The sequence below is a fragment of the Chelonoidis abingdonii genome, chromosome 1 (genome assembly GCF_003597395.2).
Source record: "Chelonoidis abingdonii isolate Lonesome George chromosome 1, CheloAbing_2.0, whole genome shotgun sequence".
Lineage (NCBI taxonomy): Eukaryota > Metazoa > Chordata > Testudines > Testudinidae > Chelonoidis > Chelonoidis abingdonii.
Window position 1 is genome coordinate 127587162 of NC_133769.1, and position 23106 is coordinate 127610267.

At 44.3% G+C, this 23106-nt stretch overlaps 1 protein-coding gene across 4 annotated transcripts in view; it reads left to right on the plus strand.

The window, feature by feature from the left end:
- Positions 1 to 23106, plus strand: part of ABCC9 (ATP binding cassette subfamily C member 9) — a 119630-nt gene that overhangs the window by 20354 nt on the left and 76170 nt on the right. For all 4 annotated transcript variants that reach the window (XM_032798330.2, XM_075069972.1, XM_075069966.1 and 1 more), the window contains exons 7-9: positions 13605 to 13802; positions 19278 to 19436; positions 20289 to 20444. In XM_032798330.2, the coding sequence (XP_032654221.1) occupies positions 13605 to 13802; positions 19278 to 19436; positions 20289 to 20444 (513 nt within the window). The remainder of the gene's footprint in view (positions 1 to 13604; positions 13803 to 19277; positions 19437 to 20288; positions 20445 to 23106) is intronic.

Consider the following 23106-nt stretch of genomic DNA (forward strand, 5'->3'; position numbering starts at 1 on the left):
CTACTAGGAGTAACCAGCAATGTTGCCTCGATGTCAAACATGTTAGATATTCATGAGGATCGGTTACTTGGCTATTGCACCATCTTTGTACGCACCGGGAAGGGAGAGGAGAAGGAGCTGGATCCGCCTCTCCTGTCGCAGCATCGCGTCTAACCAGGTAGCAGTTCAGTACACATAGTGGCCGGTAACATGTGAAGACGTGTCAAGAAAATTTTCTTTCCCTTTATGCGTTCACGTGGATGGTGGAAGACTGAGGAGCTATTCCCTGAACCACTGCCCAGCACATCTGTGTTTGAAGCTACAGACAACTGGGAGCTCAGCCAGGAATGCAAATACTTTTCAGAGACTGCTGTGGACTGTGCGGATAGCTGGAGCCTCAGTACCTCCTCATCCATGGCGTCCATTTATTGAGTCTCTGGCTTCCGTTATCGCCTGATCAGCGCTAGCCGCGTGTTCCGTGGAGATTTTTTTTTCAAACGCTTGGCATTGTCATGTTCCTGTAACGGAGCTCTGATACAACAGATTGCTCTCCCCATACAGCGATAGGATCTAGTCATCTCCCGTGACGGTCCATGCTGGAGCTTCTTTTTGGATTTGAGACTGCATCGCCACCCGTGCTGATCAGAGCTCCACGCTGGGCAAACAGAAATGTAATTCAAAGTTGCGCGGGGCTTTTCCTGTTTACCTGCCCGCTGCATCCGAGTTCAGATTGCTGTCCAGAGCGGTCAGTGGTGCACTGTGGGATACCGCCCGGAGGCCAATAACGTCGATTTCCGTCCACACTAACTGTAATCCGATATGTTAATATCGAATTTAGCGCTACTCCTCTCATCGGGGTGGAGTACAGAAATCGATTTAAAGAGCCCTTTATGTCGATATAAAGGGTATTGTAGTGTGGACGGGTACAGCGTTAAATCGATTTAATGCTCTTTAAATCGATTTAAACGCGTAGTGTAGACCAGGCCTCAGTCTCGCCAGTTTGTACACACAGGTGCACACATATGCACATACAAAGGGGACAACATACATATTTAGAGCCACTTTGGAAAATTTGGCCCATAGAAATCATGTGTTAATCAGTGTTGATCACTTTCCTAAACTCACAATGTACATTCGTTTGCATGCAATGCAGCAGTTTAGAATGGAAATGCATGAACAAGTTGGATAGCAGCAGAAGAGCTGTGCTCTCCCCTGTAGTAGAAGTTGCCTTAAGAAAATATGGATATTTTCCCCATGGGTTCTTATTTAGTACAATAGCTTGCTTTTAATATATTTGAGACTGCTTTTCTTCAGTAATTTGCATACTGTATCTGATTTATAATGAGCCAGAGAGCCAAATTCTCTGCTTGTGTAAATGGATAAAACTGCACTGCATCAATGAATGCTGCCCATTTGTATCAGCTGAGAAAGTTGTCCTTTAGTGCCAGACTGTATAATGGGAATAATTGTGCACATACATTGGTCTGTCTGGAAAAGTTGTGGCTTCAGTGTGCCCTGTAATGTCTGGCTGCGACACAGCAGCAGCAAGACATCAGTTTGCCTCTTATGTTCTTTGGCCAAATCCAGCCTTACGAGTGGCCTGACCATCTGGGCAAATCACCTTCAAGAGTATGATCTCTTTTGAGGTCCATATCCTAGGACTAGTGCAACAGAACTATAAAGACCACTAAATCTTCAGACCCATTTGGGCTCAGCTGGCTACGGTCTCCCTTACAGATGAGCCTGTGCTTTGCTTAGATACTTTTGCAATTGTCCACAGGCTCCTGTGCCTCACTCCATCCCACTGACTCAGTCTGGCACAGTTGTCCACCTTCCTAGGGTTTCAAGTAGGCCTTTATTCCTCAGCGACTCCTGATCTTTCTTCAGTCTTCAGGCTCACCTGAGAAGCAGACTGGCTGCTTCTCTCCCCCTGCAGCCTTCTATCAGCAGGGTTGGATTAAGGCAGGGACTTTAGGGGCTGCAGCCCGGGGTCCTTGTTCAAGGGGGGCCCCGCAAAAATAAATCACGGGCAGTGATATCCAGGGTGCTCAGGCTGCCTGCACTGACCCCATGTCACTCCCAGAAGTGGCTGGCCGCTGTCACATTTCTGCAGCCCCTGGTAGATGGGGGAGGCGGCTCCATGCACTGTCACCATCCCCAGCACCGTCCCTGCAGATCCCATTGGCCGGTTCCTGGCCAATGGGAGCTGAGGGTGGCACTTGCGGGTGTGGGCAGCGCACAGAGACACACTGTTCCCCTCCCCCCAAGGGCGCTCAGCGATGTGCCAACAGCCAGCCACTTCCGCGAGTGATATGAGGCTGTGGCAAGCAGGCAGCCTGCTATGCCACTGGCTGGGAGCCACCTGTGGTAAGAACCTCCTGGCCGCAGCCTACATCCTGCACCCCCTCCTGCACCCCAACCCCCTGCCCTGAGTCAGAACTCCCTCTTGCACCAAACTGCCTCCCAGAACCCACACCCCCTGTACCCCACTCCCCTGCCCCAGCCCTCTTCTGCACCAAACTCCCTCTCAGACCCTGCACCCCGGTCCCCTGCCCCAGCCCCCTCCTGCATCATACTCCCTCCCAGGAAAAAGACTTGTATACAGGGGCCCCACAAAATCTAATAGCCCTGGGCCCACAGGAGAGTTAATCCAACCCTGTCTATCAGCCCCATTTCCAGACAGAAAACTCACTGCACCCTATCCGCTGGTCTGTTCCCCAACTCACCTGCTCTCTCCTCTTTTAAGTAGATCCCCTACCTTCCCCAGGTGCAATCAGTGATGTTACTAGCACTCTTGGGTTCCCTTAACCTTTCTGGTGTCTGTGCAGAATTTATCCCATCATAGTGTGCCGGACTGATGTACACAGATACCTGATATGCATGCACAAATAGGTATTTGGATGCCAGGTAGTCAGTCAGATGCCTTACTGGCTATCTGCATACACAAGCACCAGATTTGTGGCACACATTGAATATCTGTATTCATAAATTAAGTATGCACAAATATATGCATACAATTAAATGAGCTTCATTTTAAAAATTTGACCTACTTCACTTAGCTTTTCCTCCTCTTGGTTTCCAGAATTGTTTAAAGTCTATATACTGCCTTAGATTCAACCACAGTCATGCTACAATTCCAAACCAGGCTGTGACTGGTGCTTCTTCACCCTAAAACAAACTGATACTCCATAGATAACACTAAAGTAAACCAGATGGATATAATCTAAGAAATGGCTTTGACAATCTAGTGGCGTTTAGGGCAGCTTCACATCCACAAAAGAAATGGCTTGCTCCTGTGCAGACTTGGTTTAGAAAACAGCAGCAGATTTAGGAAAAAATTTCAGGTTAAAATACATCATGGCCTGTGAGCTAAAAAAATGTTATGTCATTGTTTATGCTGTATACTTTACTGGATGAAGTTGGCTATTAATCTTTCCCAGCTGGTGAGAAGAGCCTCTGAGATCTATTGGATTAAGTTGAGCTGCCCCTTACTAAAACTGGATATAGCTGAGCTTGAGTGCATTCCAAACCCATGCAGAATGAAGGAGTCTGTTCTTTCCTGAAGCATTTTATCACACCTTGATGAAAGACACTGAACATAAGGCTAGCAATGTTCCTTGTTGTAAAGTGTATTTGAAATAGCCAGCTACATGAATTTTTATTTCTATTCTTTTTGTTCAAGGCAAGAATTTAAACCAGCAGTGAGTTACTCTTTCCAAGGATAAAACTAGAGAGCTGATGCAGGTTGAATTTTAAATGTCCATTTCCAGAAAAGCTCTGGCCTCACAACACATATCTCAAGCACTACAGGAGTATGGACTTGTGGGGCCTGACTGACTATTGTGTTCTTCCTGTCTTACACTGAACTCAATAGAATTACACCAGTGTAAAATTGCAGTGACACAATGATGAATCGGGTCTGTGAACTTCACTTGGAGTGTTTTCTTATTCCCATTGAGATCAGTGGGCCAGTTCTTGAAGTTCTTACTCAATCTTTTAATCAGATAAAATTCTCACTGAGTCCTGTAATGGGGAATTTTGCCTAATTAAGGACTGGGATAGCTATACTCAGTGAAGAATTTAAGTTCATAAATGTAGGCCCTTTTTGCATCCACAAATTAGCCTTGAACAGATTTCATTTTTTATGAATTTGTTAACTGTTCAAGAATAATTAATAAATAGTTTATGCAAACATATTTCCGGCTCAGGGTCATTCACCACAGTTGCTATGAGTACGCACTGTTTGTAATTCAATATTTCAGTTGTGTAGTTGGGCACGGTATTATTTTGAATTTCCTGATTGTAAAACTTCCAAACTGAAGTTACTGGATGATATGTTACTAAAAAAGCTAACAGAACACAAAGCTGTGGCTCTGGCTGCAGCCCGTTTGAATATGCAGCAGTTGTCTGAGTTTATAAATATTGTGAGGTAGCAGAAACTAACTTGCCCGTCAGCCTATTTGCAGACTCAGTTCTTCAGCTTGGATGATGCACAAATGGGAAGAATTTATTTTTTCAACTCACTATGAGAATAGTGAGAAGTATGAGAAAATGGGAATAGAGATTTTCTGCTTTGTGAAGTGCTTTGTTCTATTGAGATCAACTGAAAAGTTAAGGCTCAGTTTGACAGTTTTATTTTATATTATTTTTATGTTTTATGTTTTGTTTTATTTGTATATTATATTATATTATAACTAGGGTTTAATAATTATGTTTACATTATAAAATAAAATAAAATAAAATAAGAAAGTAATATCATAATTGGTCACTGGTGATTGGCATTCTAAGGGTAATTGGTAATTACTATTGAAATTGATAATTAGTTCAGTAATTTGTATAAAATAAAATAAATGTGAAAATGAAAAGTTGTTTCAAAATGAAAAATTAGAATGTTCTGTTTTGATAAGATCCACTTAATCAAAACACTTCATACTGATTTTTTTTTCTACAACGAAATGTTGTCATAACTGACATGTTTTAGTGGAACATTTAGATTCAGATGAATAAATATTTTTGGATGAAAAAAAAATTCCAAAAATTTTCAAACAGCTCTAATAAAGACATTCACTCTGGTATATCTTTTGTTACTTTTTGGCTAGCATGATATTTAAACTCAAATACATTATCTTATAGCTGTGTTTAAAATGTCTTTAAAAGATAAAATATTCCACACCAAATCCTAACCCTGGGTACTGTAAGACAAGTCGTGACGCACATCATACATCTGGTATTAGAATTATGTCTTTAGGGCTCTATATTCCCCTTGATGAGTCCTCCCAGCTCCCATCGATGTCAGTGGGGATTTCACTGCAGATTAAGAATAGCCTAGTCTATAACGTTGAAATGCAGCCAAAATCTCACAGCCACCTTTTTGATTTGAGATCCTCCATGTAGGAACTCATTATCACATATCTTGACAAAATTTGGCTGCTGTTCTTTTTTGCACATGTGATCAATTTTTTTCAAGCTATGCATGCCTCATATATCATTCAGTTCATAATGAAGACATAGGGATTAAATCAGGATCATTCTCTCAGCCAAAGGCCTTTATAACAGTGGCTTTTTTCATTTGTGGACCCCTAAAAATTTTTGAATGGGAGTGCAGACACCATTGGAAATCTTAGACTTAGTCTGTGGACCCCCAGGGATCCATGGACCACAGATTGAAAACCACTATTCTATGGTAAAACAAAATTTCACTGACCCTAGTTTAGACATAGTCCACAGAATACAAGTTGAAAACCACTGCTTTATAACATCCATGAGTGTCGACAGACTCTTACTCCAATGGACCAACTGGGAAAGAAAATTTTAGAGTCAAGGGCCTTTCGAGCATCTCTCAGATGTTTGAATTCAGGAGCTGTTAGCTTATGTGCCACTATGAACCTCAGTTGTTGTAGCAGAGCATAGAGAAAGGAGGAAGTTTCTCAGGTAATTAGGCTCCAAACAGCACAGAGCTTTAATACTTTGGACATCATAATTACATAAAAAAATCCATAACTTTTTGTTCTGCTAGTAAATTTCAGATCAAAACCCGACTTAATAGTACACTGCAATACTGTAAATTAATAACCTCATTCTAAATATTTTTTCTAGAAACCAAACTGAAGGCATGAATGATGCCTGCTTTACCTTGGGTAATACCTAAAGTTCAGGCTGATAAAATAGAGGAAGAAATAAGTCTGAGAAGAGTTCTCTTTGTCTTTTAAAATCACTTTAAATGCTTAGACTGGACAAAGAAAGGAAGACAATTAGTCACTTTTACTTGGAATATTAATTTGATTCAGTATCATGGGTTGAGCCCTAGTACAAATGAATGAATTTCAAGTAGTGATGACAGTGATATGAATTTTGTAGGATTACTGGCAATAGTTACTAGTATGCTGAAAAATGTGAATTCTTTAAAAAATGACTAATGTTTACAAAATTGCCATTCTACACTTGCTCTTTGGGCCATAAATGATGTATTCCAGCAAAAACCATGTTGGGTTTTTAATGAATAATTTAATGTACAGAATAGTATGTGGTACTATTGCTAAAAGACAGCAGCAATGCTTGCCTGCTGATATAGAATACATTCAGCCAGTGGTTCTCCAAGTTTTTTACATAGTGGACCACTTCTTACGATAGGGTGAAGTTAGCTCCAGTACAGGGTCCAGCCCATGACTTATCATGAAGACCTATTTTGAGTCCTTAAGTGTGACTCAAATAGTGCATAGTCCTTGTGCTGTACCTCTGCATAGGGGAGAGTTTCACCCTTAGACAGCATTCTGTGAACTTCCAAACCTCCTAGGGCCAGATTTTATTAACAACATTTAGGCCCGGTTTACACTACAAATTTAGATGGACAGAAGCCGCCTTACGTTGACCTAATGTATGTGTCTACACTACCAGGTCTGTTCTACTGACCTAACTCACTTGTAACACTGACTTAATTACCACACTTCAGCAAGAGGCGTAGTGCTTAATTTGTTGTTGATAGATTGACAGAGAGGCAGTGAAGATGCAGCATTGTGTAAATCGACAGACATGGCCTCCAGGAGGTGTCCCACAATGCTCTTCTGTGACCAATCTGGAGATTGTTTTCAACTTCACTACATAGCAGCCGGGTACAGAGGAAACAGCCCCTCCCCTGTTAAAGCCCCGGGAACTTTTGAATTTCCACTTCCAGTTTGGTCAGCATAGAGAGTTCACCAGCCCAGCTGATCATGGTGACTCAATGCCCCAAACGCGCTCTAGCTGGGAGTACACAGGAAGTGGTACATCTTATTGGTCTGTGGGGAGAAGAGTCTGTGCAAGAACAGCTCTAATACAGCTGAAGAAACATAGACATCTATGAAAAGATCATGCAGGGCATGAGGGAGAAGGGCTACACCAGGGACACGCAGCCGTGCCATGTGAAAATGAAAGAACTTCAGCAGGTGTATCAGAAGGCAAGGAAGGTGAACAGTCATTCTGGTTCTGCACCATAGACATACAACTTCTACAATGAGCTGCATGAAATTCTCAGCGGCGATCCCACCACTACCCTCAAACACAGCGTAGATCCTGCCCAGGAGTCTGAGTCCCAGGCCACCTTAGGCACCAACACGGAGAACATTCTGGACAAGGAAGAGGAGGAGGAGGAGGAGAATCAGAGACAGGCGAGCATGGGATCCATTCTCCCCAAGAGCCAGGAGCCATTTTTAACCCCAGAGCAGTCCAGCTGTTTGCAGGACAATATGGTTGAGCCTGATGCCGGGGAAGGCACCTCTGGTGAGTATGCAATTCCAATCATAGAATATTAGGTTTGGAAGAGACGTCAGGAGGTCATCTCATCCAATCCCCCTGTTCAAAGCAAGACTAACTGGTGATCCTAGTTTTAAGCCCTCCTCACTAGGTTAGCAAGCCTGCCTGTGAAGATGTTCTTCCCTCTCTTGTTAGGTGGATCCCATCTCTTCCTACCAATCCTTCTTCCCGGAATAACATCCCATGATTGAAGAATCCAAAGCCCTCTCTCCGACACCACCTGCATAACCATGTTTTTACTTCCACAATTCGATGGTCCATACCTGGGCCTTTGCCTTCAACAGGGAAGGCCTCTGCCTTCCCAGAGCCATGTAGTCTTCATTGATCTGCTCAAGGTCATTTTTGGCAGTATCATTGGTGCCCACGAGGAGAAGTAGGAAGGGGTAGCTGTCCGAGGTCTTGATCAGTCTCGGCAGACACTCCATCACATCCTGGATTCTAGCTCCAGGCAAGCGGCACAATCAAATTGTAGGGATTACATGTTTTTATATTTTATATTTACTATGAAGAAAAAGTGAGGTACAGTGAGTATCTGCTTCCCAATGGCCACTCCAGCTATGCAGAGGGTGCACAGGGATGGCCCGGGAATCCTCCATGGAGATCTCCAGGAAGCTTTCATAAAGGTACTCTGCAATCCTTTGCAGAAGGTTTCTGGGGAAGGCTGCCTTATTTCTTCCACCGTGGTAGGACACTTTCCCACACCACTCCTGTATTAACTCTGCTGGCATCATTGCAGTATACAGCATAGCAGCATAAAGACCAAGTCTGTATCCAGACATTTGCAGCATCTGTCCCCATGCCACATCTGTTACCTTCAGGAAATTGATTTCACTTAGGGTTACCTAGGGGAAATGAGGGAAGTTTTCATTACAAATGTTCATACCACAAACAATAAAGCATGTGATTCCCCCACCCATGATGACTTCTGGGTCTCTCAGTCACAGTTTCCCTAGTATGCTGTGGTTTGGGTGTCAGAGATTGTCATTGACTTCAGAATCTGCATGCCCAAGGTGACTGCTACCAGCAGTGTTAAGGGAAGGGGTGGCGGGCTTCCTGTGTTCTTTCATCACTGCAAGCCCCCTCCCACCCCTCCCCTGGAGCCACTGAGGACAAACACCACAATATGAGAGGCTTAATTCTGGTCCCTGGTCTCAAAGCAATGTCTGTATTGCTAGGGAAAGGGGGCACATTAGAAGATGGAAAAAGAGAACGCGTGGTATCATGTTCAACGAGATAATGAAGGCTTCTGTAGTAGAAAGAGATCTTGAGACATAAGCCCTTGTATCAGAGGCATGGTTTGAGGCAGGACTTGCTCACAGAATCTGGCAAGAACAGGGCTGATATTGCAGAAATACACATTCCTAAGGAGTGCTAGTCACAGAATGCACATGCAGTCAAGTGGTACCAAAACATCCCAATATCAAGGATGGTACAAAAACATTCCCTGAGGATAACAGAAACACACTGACCCTTCCTAAAAGATAAGGTCAGGATGACAGTATGTAATAGAGATGTTTTGATGGAACCAACATGTACAAGATGATAACTAGCCAAGTCAGGGGGCGGTAACTAACTATATCAGAGGCAATACTAACTTGTTTGTATCAGGGTATAAAGATATATCTCAAAGGAAGTATCTTTGTCCAGCCGAAGGGGGAATGGAAAGTCCCACCATTCACTGAGTTGTGTCCATTGTCATGGGCATACATGTCTTAGTATTCTCATAGAGTCTCCAGGTGCTATTACTGTGCTTTGTCGACAATAAACTGGCCTGGCGCCTTCATACCTTAACAGATCTTATGGTCATTGGGCGGTTCACCTGAGGTCTGCTATGCCAGATGTCTGCACAGAACTGAGGCAGCACACAGGGAGAACACACACATGCAGCTGAACATCTGATCACCGCTTCCAGAACAGCTGGTATGGAGCTCAGAGCCTGGAGGATTTCACTGTCTGAAAAATTGGACATGGACATGGAGAGCCGGAGAGCATCCCAGACGCATGAGCATGCCACGCAGGATGGGTTGCTGCATTTATGAAGGACCAATCAGCCATGTTGAGGTATCTGGTTGAGCTTCAAGAAAAACAGCTTGAGGCTAGACTCCCTATGCAGTCCCAGCACAACAGCCTGCAAACATCAACCTGTTCCCAATCCCCCTCCACTAATTGTTCCAGGAGGTGGGGATGACGGTGGGGGAAAGAAGATACAGTATCCCTTCCACTCAACACCAGGGGCAGGTACGAAGAACAAAAGGTGGCCATTTGAAGACCTTTGACGAGCAAGACTTCTGTGCTTTCACAGACAAGCTGACTTGGTTTCTCTCCTCCCAATTTTAGCACACCATTTGCCCAAGGTTAAATTATTTTCCTGGTCTTTCAGATTCTTTATGTTTATGCAATAAAAGTCAACATTTCAAGAATGAAGTATTCTTTGTTTATTCCAAGAATAGGGGTTTGGGAGATGAGGGGAAGGAGAAGTTCAGGGTAACTGGTGCAGTGAAGGGGATGGTATGGGAAGGCACAATGCAGATAAGCAGCACACATTACTGTGGCACATTACTGAAACAGGTTTTCAAAGCCTCCTGGAGATGCAGAGCTCCTCTCTGGGCTTTTCTTATTGCCCTAGTATCTATCTGCTCAAAATTAGCTGCCGGCCTACTCACCTCCACATCCCACCCCTGCAGAAACTTCTCTTCCTTTGCCTTAGAGATGTTATGGAGCACCCAGCACACAGTGATAACAATGAGGATATCTAATTATCTAGATCTAGATATTTATCTAGATCTAATGAGGTCTAATCTAGTAAGCAAACTACACCAGTGACCCTTTAAACATCCAAAGGCACATTCCACCAACATTCTGCACTTGCTTAGCCTATTGTTGAACCGCTCCTTACTGCTGTTGAGGTGGCTGGTATACAGCTTCATGAGTTATATGAGCAAGGGATAGGCTGGGTCTCCCAGGATCCTATTGGCATTTCAACATCATCAGTGGTTATTTTGAAATCTGGAAAGAAAGTCTCTTATTGCACCTTTCTTGACCATCCCACACTGATGTTGGTGAAACATCCCCTGTGATTTACCAACACTTGCAACACCATTGAAAAGTATCCCTTTTGGTTTATGTACTCTTTGGCAAGGTGGTCTGGTGCAAAGATTGGGGTATGCGTGCCATCTATCGCCCCACCGCAGTTAGGGAACCCCATTGTGGCAAAACCATCCACTATGTCCTGCACGTTGCCCAGAGTTACTACCTTTTAGAGCAGAGGTCATTCAATGGCCCTGCATATTTGGATCACAACAGGTCTCCTAGTGGATTTATCAACTCCGAACTGATTCCCAACTGACTGGTAGTATTCTGGTGTTGCAAGATTCCACAGAGCAATTGCCACTCACTTCTCCACTGTCAGAGCAGGCCTCATTTTAATGTTGCTGTACTTCAGAGCTGGGGAAAGCTCTGCACAAATTTCCTGGAACATGGCCTTCCACATTTGAAAGTTCTGCAGCCACTCATCATCCCACAGCTGCATAAACAATTCAATCCCACCTGTCAGTGCTTGTTTCCTGGGACCAGAAACAGCGCTCCACCGTGTTCAGTTGCCACCGTGTTCAGCAGCAACTGAGAATTGTTTCATTTTATGGCTTGTAGCAGGGCTGCTTGAATGACATCGCAATGTTCTGCGTGGTGGCTCCTCTCTTGGCTCCAGAAATACTGCAGGATAAGGTACGAGGGCTATGGTGTATGTGTGGCTAAACCAGGCTTTCAAAAAGAGGAACGAAAAAACATGGGTTGTTTCCCATGGATATCATGGAGTGGATATAAAACTGCATCGTGGGCAGTCGAAGCCATGTTCCCATTCCCCCCACGACACTGTTTTGATCCCATTGCAAGGCATCCCAAAATCCCCCACAGCTGGGTGCACTGTGGAATAGCTACCTGTGGTGTCCTGCTCTGTGCACTGATCCAAGCGTTGCTAGTGAGGACACACTCCACCAACACAATGAGCATGGTGGGGACACGCCCACCTGACTTAATTACTGCAGTGGCTGGATGGCTACTTAATTTTGTAGTGTAGACATGCCCTTAGATGTTTAAAGATGCAGAGAGGCACCTAAAAGGGATTTGCCAAAGGCCCTAGGTGGCTAATTCCCATTGACCTCAGTGGAAGTTAGACACTTTTGAAAATCCCGCTAGGTACCTCTTTGTATCTTTAATGCCTAAATACCTTTAAAAATCTGGCCTCTAGCAGATGAATGCCAAACAGCTTCTCTGCTAAAGCTACTATCCTTTCCTGCGTCAAAATATAATTATTAATAAGAGGATCTAGAAATAAACTAGCCCTAATGTACTAAGCATAACTACTTGGTTATGCCCCTTCCCTGTGCTATCAGTACTGAATTTCTCCTTGTTGCCTGTGGCTCCCTCCTCTAATCTCCCTAGGTCACTTTTCAGGTAGGTTCTATCCTCCCATATGTTTGCTACCTCTTCTTTTTTGACATTGTCCACATATTATATCACTGCTGAATTTGTGCCAAAGAAAAACCTAGAGGAAAAAATACATGAAGTGGCCGTGCAGAGTGCTGAGACATACTTGTTTTTTGTTTATTTACTAGTTAGCTAAAAGTGTCTATAGGAACACTCACAAAAGTCCTGGCCAGGGTTACAACATGCAGGCATCAGTGCTTCTTGAAGAATGACAGATACATTTTTAGAGAGACAAGGCAGGTGAGGTAATATCTTTTACTGGATCAACTTCTGTTGGTGAGAGAGACAAGCTTTCGAGCTTGCACCGAGCTCTTCTTCAAGTCTGGGAAACTTACTCAGATTGTCACAGCTACGTACAAGGTGGAACAGATTGTTTAGCATAATTAGTTAACATATGTTTCAAGGGACAATTCAAGGTGAAGTGGCCCATTAACATCCCTCCAGTCATAGGGAGGAAAGGAAGTGGGGAAGCAGTTTGAGGGGTGTGTGTTGGAGTTGTTAGTGGGTTATAGATTGTTGTAATAAGCTTTTGTAGTTTGTGAGAAGCAACTGCCTGGACCACACAGAAATGCTTTTTGGGATACAGATCCACTGAATCAAATTCTTTCCTCTATTGATCAAAATATTTTCAAATCTATCATATTGCCTCAATCTGGCCACATGAATATATTTGAAGATTGGTGCTTTAGAATGATGGTTCATAGTTTTGTAGTGTTTGATGTCAGAAGAGACCATCAGATCATCCAATCAGACCTCCTGTATATCACAGGCCATTAAATTTCATCCAGTTACCCCTGTATTGAGCCCAGTAACTTGCATATGACTAAAGGATAATTTGTGTTTGGCTAAAGAACATCTTCAAGAAATGCATCCATTCTTGAGTTGAAGACATCAAGAGATGGACAATTCAGTGTGTTACATACTGGAGGATGGTTGTCCATATTTTTCTGGGTCTGATCCTGCAACCCCTTACTCATGTCAGTAATCCCTACTCTTTCAAGTACCATTGACCTCACATGAGCAAGGGTTTGATGGATCAGGCCTTTGATGAATTATACAAATGACAATGATCAATAGCAGTCTGTGTTTACGTCTGACTATTCATAGAAGCAGAAGTGTTATGACTTTGGGGGGAAAACATAATAAGCAAGATCGATGTGTTTTGGGGAGTTTGTTGTGAAGATAATTTGAAAATCTATCAAACTGTCTATCTTGTCTGTCTACCTAATCTAATTTATAACCCCTCCATAAAACACTTGGGCATCCAACAAGGCATGAGAGCAATAAAATGGAAGCTGCCCTAAACTGCCAGTGAGACTAATTCTTGGTGCACTGATTCCTTTGTTTTCCAGAAGGAGGTGGCAAACCAGCCGAATAAGATTCCCTCTATATGGTTAGCAATGTACAGGGCTTTTGGACGGCCAATCCTTCTCAGCAGCACCTTCCGTTACTTGGCTGACTTGTTGGGTTTTGCTGGGCCACTATGCATTTCTGGCATAGTCGAAAGCTTCCAAAATATTAACCAAAATGATACAAACACAACTGAAAAAGTAAGTTGACAACATTGATTAAAAGAATTTGTTTGGTATCAGTTTTTGATATATGTGACGCTTTCTGTATTTTTGACTATGCATTCTTATTGGTGCATGATTACCATTTTGTTTCTTTCCTTATTTCTTTCAAGTGAAACGGGTGTTTGTTGAGGGCACTGCTAGATTATCAGCCTTGGAAGTTGAAGTGCTCTGTTGTCACAGTATAAACACAGCATAGGCAGTGGCAACGCAAGGTTCCTTACACTGCTCTGCTAATGTCTGGCTCTGTCCAACCTCCTGGATAAGTAGCTGAGGGGCAGCTATTAGAAGCTTGTAAGAGTAGGTTAGATAAAATGCTTGTGGGACTAGGAGAGGAAATTCCTGCTATACCCACAGGGTTCGACTACATGACTTGAATTCTGCATGAGACAGAAAGTTAAAGGGAGTGGAAGGACTTGATTATACAAACCTTTACATGTTGTAGAGGGGAGATGCACCTGGTGATGTGTGCAAACATGCTGAACAGGTGTTCAGGAAGCAATCAAATCATTTAATGAAAGGCACTCAAAGCTCAGCATGTTCAGCTGGCACCAGTGTCCATACCCTTTCTGCACAAATGTGTGGCACTCAAAAGGAGGTGTATTGGTCGATGAAGCCTGGTGCAATGGTGTTGAGCCATTGTCCAGACTGTGGAAATGAGGCACTTAGTAACTACTGACTTGGTAAACCAGTACTCCTGTTAAGGGCTGGTGCATATCCTTTTACCACGCTCGGTAGCTATCAAGCTCCCATCCACATCAAGCCCTCGTACAATAATTTTAGGAAAGCACAGGTAAGATAAGGATGATTACTAGAGACAGACAAACATTGCAAAGAATTACACACAAATATTCTATCACATTTTTGAAACAAATTCACTCTGTCTGGGCCTTTGCGCCTCTTTTGTGCCTGCTTTGCATGAATGTTATAGCAGATAGTTTAATGGGCTTTGAATTTTGGTTCTAAGCCTGGCTTTGCCACTGACTCACTCTGTCACTGTGGGCAAGCTATTTAGGGTCTGATTTTCAGAGGTGGGTGATTTAAAAACCAGTCCTTTAACTCTTCTGTGCCTTAATTCCCCCACAGTAAAATGGAGATAATCATACTTATTCATCTCATATTAGCTTGAGGCATAATTCATTAATTGTTGTGTATATTATGAGATCCTTGGATGGAAGACTATGGTGGTGCAAAGTACTTTATTATACCCACTGAAAAGCTATAGAAGGGCAAATGTCTATTTGCCTGGTAGCTCCCATCTAATTTCAATTGTCACTGTGAGTGCTGTGTGAATGTATTCTATAGGACAATTCCTATCATATAGCAAGTGTCTCTCAGACAGCAACTACCAGAAAACTAGTGAAAAGTAATTATAGATTTCTTTAAGAAAAGAATTACTTATTAACTGGTAGTAGAAGAGACAGAAGGAAGACTTTCCACAGTCTGTGTTTAGAATTTGGATGGGCAAAATGGAGGTGTAATGAAATAATATTTTCCTTTTAAAACATACCCCTTGATTGTCGTCACTTTGTCTCAAACATTTGCTCCTGGGCTGTATAACCATGATGATATCTTTTGACTGATACTTTTTGTTTTGCATCAGACTGTCATTTAGTCACTATAAGAGCTATTAAATAAAGCTCTTTGTCCTCATTGAACCTTAATGATCAGAGCCACGGGGTCAAAAGTCAAAGTTCATTTTCTTCCTCAGAACCTTAAATTCTGGTTTTATTGCACAATCAAAGAATGGGATATTTCCCTTCATAAGTGATAACCTTTAGCTCTTAAATTTGGGAAACCACAGGTCTTTACCCATTTTCATTCTCTGTACTCTTTTCAATGTATTTGTTTTCTGTCATTTTAATTAACACTGGCTGGGGCAAACATCTTTTGAAGCTTGGGAAGATTTAAGGGTAACTCAGAATAAATGGAGAACTTGAAACCTCTGGCAGAGAGTCAGATTGGCGCAGTGACCCTTGGCCTGCTTTCAAAACACAGTTACTTTTAATTAATGGATTTTGATAAACTTACTCCCCATTGCCCTTGCCATTTTGTTTCTCTTTTAAATTCTCTACCAATTTTAATTAAGCTCTTATTCTTATCCCTTCCATCATCCTCTTATCTAAGAACATCCCCAACATTAATTCATTTATCTACACATCCCCCCTTGAGGTAGGACAATATTATTATCTCCATTGTACATATAGAGAACTGAGGCACAGACATAAATTAAGAGCTAACTTTTCAAAGGTATTTAGGTTCCTAAAGATGCAAATAGACACTTAGTGGAATTCTCAAAAGTGTATAAGCAGGTTAGGTGCCTACCTCCCATTGACTTCAATGGGACTTAGGTGCCAAATGTGCTTAGGCAGTTCTGAAAATATCATAAGGCATCTATATGCATCTTTCAATGTCTAAATACATTTGAAAATCTGGCCCTAAATAGATTGGTCAAGGTCATACTAGAAGCCCGTGGTAGAGTTGGGAATTGAACCCCCATCTCTCGAGGTTCAGTCAGTGCTGTAACTACAAAATCCTCTTCCCTTTTGGTGAAAGACTGCATATGTCAAGGGAATGGGTATGTGATGGTGTGGGGGTAGAGGGGACTGGACTAAGCCAGCCTGGGCAGAGCAGAGTACTTCTTGCCTGCAATGAAATAGCAGAGCACAATAATCATGAGTGACGAGAGAACCTTAAAGGGTCTGGAGATATGGTCTGGATTCATACTTTTCCAAACCTCATTCATCTGGAAATCAGGATGGAAATTTCATGAGAACAGGCTTTTTGTAACAGTTCCAGTACATCCAGTGGATCAGAAATACCATAAGAAGAGCTTTTCTGGCAGTATTTTGATACATTCACTTCCCTTCCTGGCTGAAACTGACCAGGACAGAAAAGCTTGAAAATGGGAAAATGCAAACAAAATGAGTTAAAGAAAAGGCTTTTCATCCTCATGAGGCATTCACGTCCCATGCATGATGAAGGCTCAGCAGACCTATTCTTTTATTATTCAGAATGGTTCCTCCAACTCCAACAGTCAGATTGTAGGTTGTGATACAGCATGGCCAGAGGGCAGCAGGAGAGTGTTAGCAGGGAGCCTTATTCCCTGCAAGGGGAGGAAGGTTGGCTATAGATAACTAAAGCACCAGCAGTCAGTCATGTGATAAAAACCCCTGCTTCAGCCAGTGTGGGAGCTGGAGCAGGAAGGTTTGGTTGGAGCAGAGAGTGGTTTGAAGGAGTTGGAGCAGAGAACAATTTTGAAGAAAGACCAAAAGGAAAGTTTGGAGGAGTGCTGTGGTGGGCTGAGAAATCCAAAAAAACCCTAGGTAAGGGGCACCTGGCTTATGTAGCAGGAGGGCAAGAAGCCCCTTCACAAGCTGAAGGGCAGGAGAGGGAAGTAGCCCAGGGGAAGGAACTGCTAGTTCAAGTGGTTCACCACAAACCTCAGGGCCCCTGGGATGGGACCTGGAGAAGGGGGTGGGCCCAGGTCCCTCCCTCTCCACTCCCCTCCTCAAGGACACTAGTGGGGTAATTAAAACACCGATTCAGAGGCAAGCAATGGTGCCCTGAACCTTCCCCAAAGAAGAGAAAGCGTGAGACCCAGCATAACAGTACTGGCAATTAGCCACATGGTATAGACTTTATTTGCTTATTTTATATTCCCGGAAGGAAATTAATTACATAAAATACACATAAAATATCAATAACCATCCCAAGACAATAAAAGTTATCTTCTGTCGGCTGCTATGTGGTGTATGTGGGTAGGTGTCTTCAGCCAAGAAAATACCATCCACACGCAGCTGAGATGTCAAGGCAAAATGGGCCTGGTGAATAAACTACTCTGTTACATCCTAGGATGTGCATTGGTGGGATAGTTCAAGAAAGCTTTCACTGCTGTTTCCCTGTGCTGTATCTGGGATATGGATAATTAAAAAGTCTGAGTCATCACGACTGTCAGCCCAACGCCTATGAACAATGTTATTCACTTAATGAAACCAAGGGCTTAGAAGAAAAATAAAACCCTGTCAGTACCAGTTGTGCAGTTATTGATTCTCTGCTATATATTGTCAGTCTTGACTTGCCCATTGCTGCCAGAAGACAAAGGCCTGTGTTTCACATCCAGCAGACGTCAGAGACCTTAGTGCTTGTTTTTAAAGTGAAGTTGTGTTGCTAATGGTTTGAAGACAATTGGGTGAATAATATCATTCAGCCATCTTTTTTTGTGCCACTGCATGACTCTGTGATCCATTGAGGTGTTTATAAAAGGAAAGCTTGCAATCTGCCAAATTTAAATATGTCACCTGTGCCTGCGACATTCATCCAGTGGGCAGAGTGTTGGGCCCCATGGGTCGAAGGTATGGAACACTTAGATCAAGTTCCACAGAGGAATACGTTTCTTTTCAGCTCCAGCCCTACAGATTCTTTCACTGTGACTCCAGCTGCCAGACTCAGTCTCACCCCCGCAATAAATCCCTCTAATAGGACCATAGTGTGTTCTGTGGTACATACTTGCTCATGGAAGGCAAAAGGTGGTGTAAGGCTTACTCCCTAGCATGGCCTACCCACATTGTGGATCACAGTGAAGAGGAGGAGGGAAGCAGGCTGGAGGCAAGCAGGTTGGGCTCTTCCTTTCCCTAGTGCACCAGCCAATGCAGCTGGGGAGGTGCACAGGGGGACATGATCCATGCCAGGACTCAGGCTGGTGCAAATTATCTCTGCTCTGGAGGAAGGGGAAAAAAGGGAGCCACTAGAGCTAGTTGAAAATATTTCAAATGTTTTGATTTTTCAGTGAAAAATACAGGCACATTTTTGCACAAAATTTTGAAGACCTGGAGAATTTGAAGAATCTAAGAAAAGCACCAAATGTCATGAGACTCATGATAAAATTTCAAGAGCTGACAACACTACCTTTGTGTTGAGCATGCTGATTTGGTGCTCATCTCCCTATACCTGTTCTCTGGCCCAAAGAGCAGATCAACAACCAATTCACTCAGTCTTAAGGCAGGTGTGAACTGCTTCTCCCAGACTCCAAGTGCCAGAATCTTGGACCTCAGTATTCTGGCTTTATTCATCAGTGGGGATAGGCATTGTAATAAACTGCCTGAATGTGTAATTGAACTGCTGCCCTCAGTTTGGAATCAGAACTGCCTTTCATAGTCTCTCTTCTGCTAAGAGCAGTACTCCTTCAGCACATGTTAAATGCCTGGGTACTTTTGAAACAGGAACATCTGGGTTCTATCCCTGTGGTTGCAAAGAAGTTCCAAGTGGTCCTAGTATGGAGTATAGTCAGAACTGTGGTTTTACAGGTAGTCATGGCTTTGCTACGCTATTATTAATCCTATAGTGCCATTGTGAAAACAATCTTCTGATTTCCAATGTCCAAATAACAGTGCATCTTCCCAACATAGAGTTGTCTAAAAAACTTTTTTTCTCTCTCTTTCTTTTTAGTCTAAGGAGACATCAACTTCATACCTCTCCTCACAGGATTTTCTTGGAAATGCTTATGTCCTAGCAGTTCTTCTCTTCCTGGCCCTTATCCTGCAGAGGACTTTTCTGCAGGCTTCCTATTATGTTACCATAGAAACCGGCATCAACCTGCGAGGTGCCTTACTGGTGAGTAAGATGTTGTTTCTGAGATCGGCATGCTGTAAAATGCCCTAGTAATGGCTCCACATTTTATTCATTCGCTTATCTTGTCCTTTATCTGTGTGATGTTTAACCACAGCTGAGGACTGGTACCACAATATCTTCTGGAGCTTAAAGCTTTTGCAGATCTGAGCCCTGCTAGTTTTAAACTGCCGCTGCTGTAGACTGAAAACCTTTGTTTTACTCCAAACCCTATATTCTGCTCTGGGAGTGTAGCCCCAAGATCTTTCCTGAACTCAGGTCTCCTGTTTGGCTATACAAAATGCTCTCCACCAGGTCGCTTTCAGCCTAGCTTGCCTTTATTTACTGTTTACTGCTTGAAAACTTAATAGAAAACATGATAGAAACTCATTTTTTAATTACAGGGTTTCTACCTGCCAGTTACTGTAATTGCTCTTAATTTTAGATTTATCTGAACTTCTGTTAAGCTTTATTTATATTTTTTCATCAAAAATAAGCTGTATTCCTTCTTGTCCCATATCTCTATTCTCTACACTCTGTTCTCATTTTTGTTCTGTTAGTGATCTCATATGAGCATCACTCCTGCAGCCCTTGCTCAGAAGAACAGTTCCATCAGGTCAAATTCATTGCTGCTGAATGAGGTCTGTGTAGTCACACCATGGAGACATTTGGTCCAGTGGGACTGCTTGTAATGGCTGCAGGAATAACAAAAAAATTGAGGCAATAATTCTATTTAACCTCTGTTTTCAAAAATCTCTCTCTCTGGGAACTGGGGGAATGGACAATCTCTGATACTGACATTTGCAATGTCTGGTTGCTATTGTAACTTTATATACTGTACTTTATCCCTCTCTCCAGGCAATGATATACAATAAGATCCTGAGGCTTTCCACATCCAACTTGTCCATGGGAGAGATGACCTTGGGACAGATCAATAACTTGGTTGCCATAGAAACAAATCAGCTGATGTGGTTCTTGTTTCTGTGTCCCAATCTCTGGGCTATGCCCATTCAGGTAGAGCATCAAAGTAAGGGCCTATTTTTTAGAAGACCCCCCCCGAAAACAGAAGATACTTTTAACACAATGTACATCTTTGAGACTATTTCAGAAAAAAAGTGGAAATTATAGTATTGGACTGTAGTTACAAATGAAGAGCTGTGACCAGGAGGAGAACTAAAGGGTAGAACTGCTGTTCACTGTCTCTTCCAAAGGCTATGAAGTAGTATTGCTGCAGGCCAGTGGGAAGAGATTTTTCTGGGTAATATTTACAAGCCAGGGGAATGGTCTGTGAATTTTAGAATGGATTACCTGTCTTTCCCACAGCCCTATACACCTTCCTCTGCTCATATTTGTTCCACAGCTGCCACAAGTAATCTGTACAGGCAGCCATGGAGGACCAAAATATTGCTGGTTTTGCAGAATTTATTTGCAGCTGTTTCATGGGGCAAGAGTGAAGAGTGTCAGAACTTGGCCCTTAATTCTGTGATCCTGTATTGCAAAGAAGGTATGGTATGTCAAGTGTTATACTGTCAGAAAGTGTGGTTAGTGATCCACAGAAAGGAACCTTGATTTGAGTGTTGAGAACTTGTAAAGGTGCAGGACTCACCCCTGTGGCACCTCCTGCTGGTCATCTTGGGGAATTAGCTCTTTTCCAGCCTGGGCACCCTCTGCAGGCCCATGTCCTGCTTGCTGCTGACCCCGTGTCCCTCCCGGACCCTGATGCCCCTTTACCCTGGGGCTGCCCCCTGGCAATACCCACCAGTCTCTATGGGTCTCCTCTCTCTGGGAAACCCCCAACCCTCTAATCCCCACCTTGCCTCAGTCTGGGCTACTGCCAATCATCATCTAGCCCCTGCTCACTGGGGCAGACTGCAGTGTAAAATCCACTCATCATAGGCAAAGGGGTTCGGACCTGCTGCCTTCCTCTGCCTCCCAGTACCACTATGGGCCTTGGACCAGGCCCTGCAGCCTGGGGAGTTGCCAGCCTGGAGCTCCCCAGCCCTCTGGCCTTTCCCCAGCCCTGCCTCACTCTAGGCACCCTGAGCTTGCCAGTAACCAGGCCCTTCTCACTCTCTCTGAAAGCAGAGAGAGACTGTGTCAGCTCTTGGCTCACTGTCCTTTTTATACATGCCGGCTGTGGCCTGATGGGCGTGGCCCAGCTGCAGCTACTTCCCCAGTCAGCCTAGTAGCTTCCCAGCCACAGCCCTCCCCAGGGCTACTTTTAACCCCTCTCGGGCAGGAGCAGGTGATCACCCCTCTACAGAACTAAACAGGTGCACTAGTTATCATAAACTTCTAGTTCTAAACATCTGGTTCTAATCCAATCTGGGTTGTGTACAGCAGAAGAACAGATGAATCAGAAGGAAGGAAAGACAATATTAGAGCTGGGGTAGCTGAATTTTCAAATGTGAGGAAGCAATTTAGGAGCCTAAGTCCCACTGACTTTCAATAAGACTTAGGGTATGGCTACACTTACATTTTTGCAGCGCTGGTAGTTACAGCTGTGCTCGTACAGCTGTGTACGGCCAGCCCCCACCCCATGCTCACTACCCTCCTCGGTGCGGCGCCAAAGCTACCCTTCATGATCGGTCCGAGGCGCGCAGTGTGTGGGGCTTGCTGGGCTTTGCCAGCGGCTGCAGAGTGTGTGGCCAGGATTGGCTGGAGACACAGGACAGGGTGTTGCAGAGGTGGCTGTGGCACGGGCCGGTGCAGAGCTGCTGCAGCAGGGGGCCGGACTGGTGTGGCACGGTCATGGGGCTGCAGCAGAGGCAGCGTGGAACCCCCAGCCCCTTTAAGTAAGCACCCCAAACCCCTTCTTAACCCTACTGATCCCCGGGGACCTTTTTAAATAGCCGCTGGGCGCGGCGGATGCCCTCTGGGAATGCAAGAGGGAGCAGGGCCCCGCGGGCTGATTTGAAGGACCGGTTGCAGAGGGCAGTGGAAGCCCCGGACTTTTAAATACCCCCCTCACGCCCCCAGCTAGGGGGTATTAAAGGGCCAGAGCTCCAGATGGGAGAGCGGGGCCTGCCGCCTTGCCAGGAACGACGCGGCAAACCCCCCCCACGACTCCGCAATCCTGCTGGGAGCTCCGTCCAGCCATGATTGCGTGTCGCAGCGCGTCATTCTGAGCCGTCCTATTGACTGCTATCCATTCCGTCGGATCACGCCGGCAAAAGCCCAGGACTCCGCTTCTTCCTGCCGGAGGGTGCGAACAAAGCCCCGGCGCCTACCAATCTCATGCTGGCAGCCCCGGCCGTGAACATGCAATATTCCGAGCTTGCCGCAAGCTCCCGGCCGGCCCGGACGGCTGGGAACTCAGCTGGATAGCAGGGCCATAGCCGCGCTCACCGCCGGCGCTTCACTCAAAGGGGGCGGGACCATGGGAGGCAGACCGCAGCCGGGGACGGGGTAGATTTAAAAAAAAAAAAAAAATGAAAAAGGTGCTTAAAGTGCGGGCCCTCTTAGGCGCGGGTCCGATTCCCTGGCAGCACGGTCGTGGAACAGGAAGCGGAAGACCCGCCCACCCTTCCGTCCCCTTTCCCACAGCGCCAAAATGGGACGAGTGCTCTGTGGGATAGCTGCCCACAATGCACCACTACAACAGCCGCTGCAAGTGTGGACACACTGCAGCGCTGGCTTCGCTGTCAGGTGGGACACACTGCGCGCTGCCGGTTAC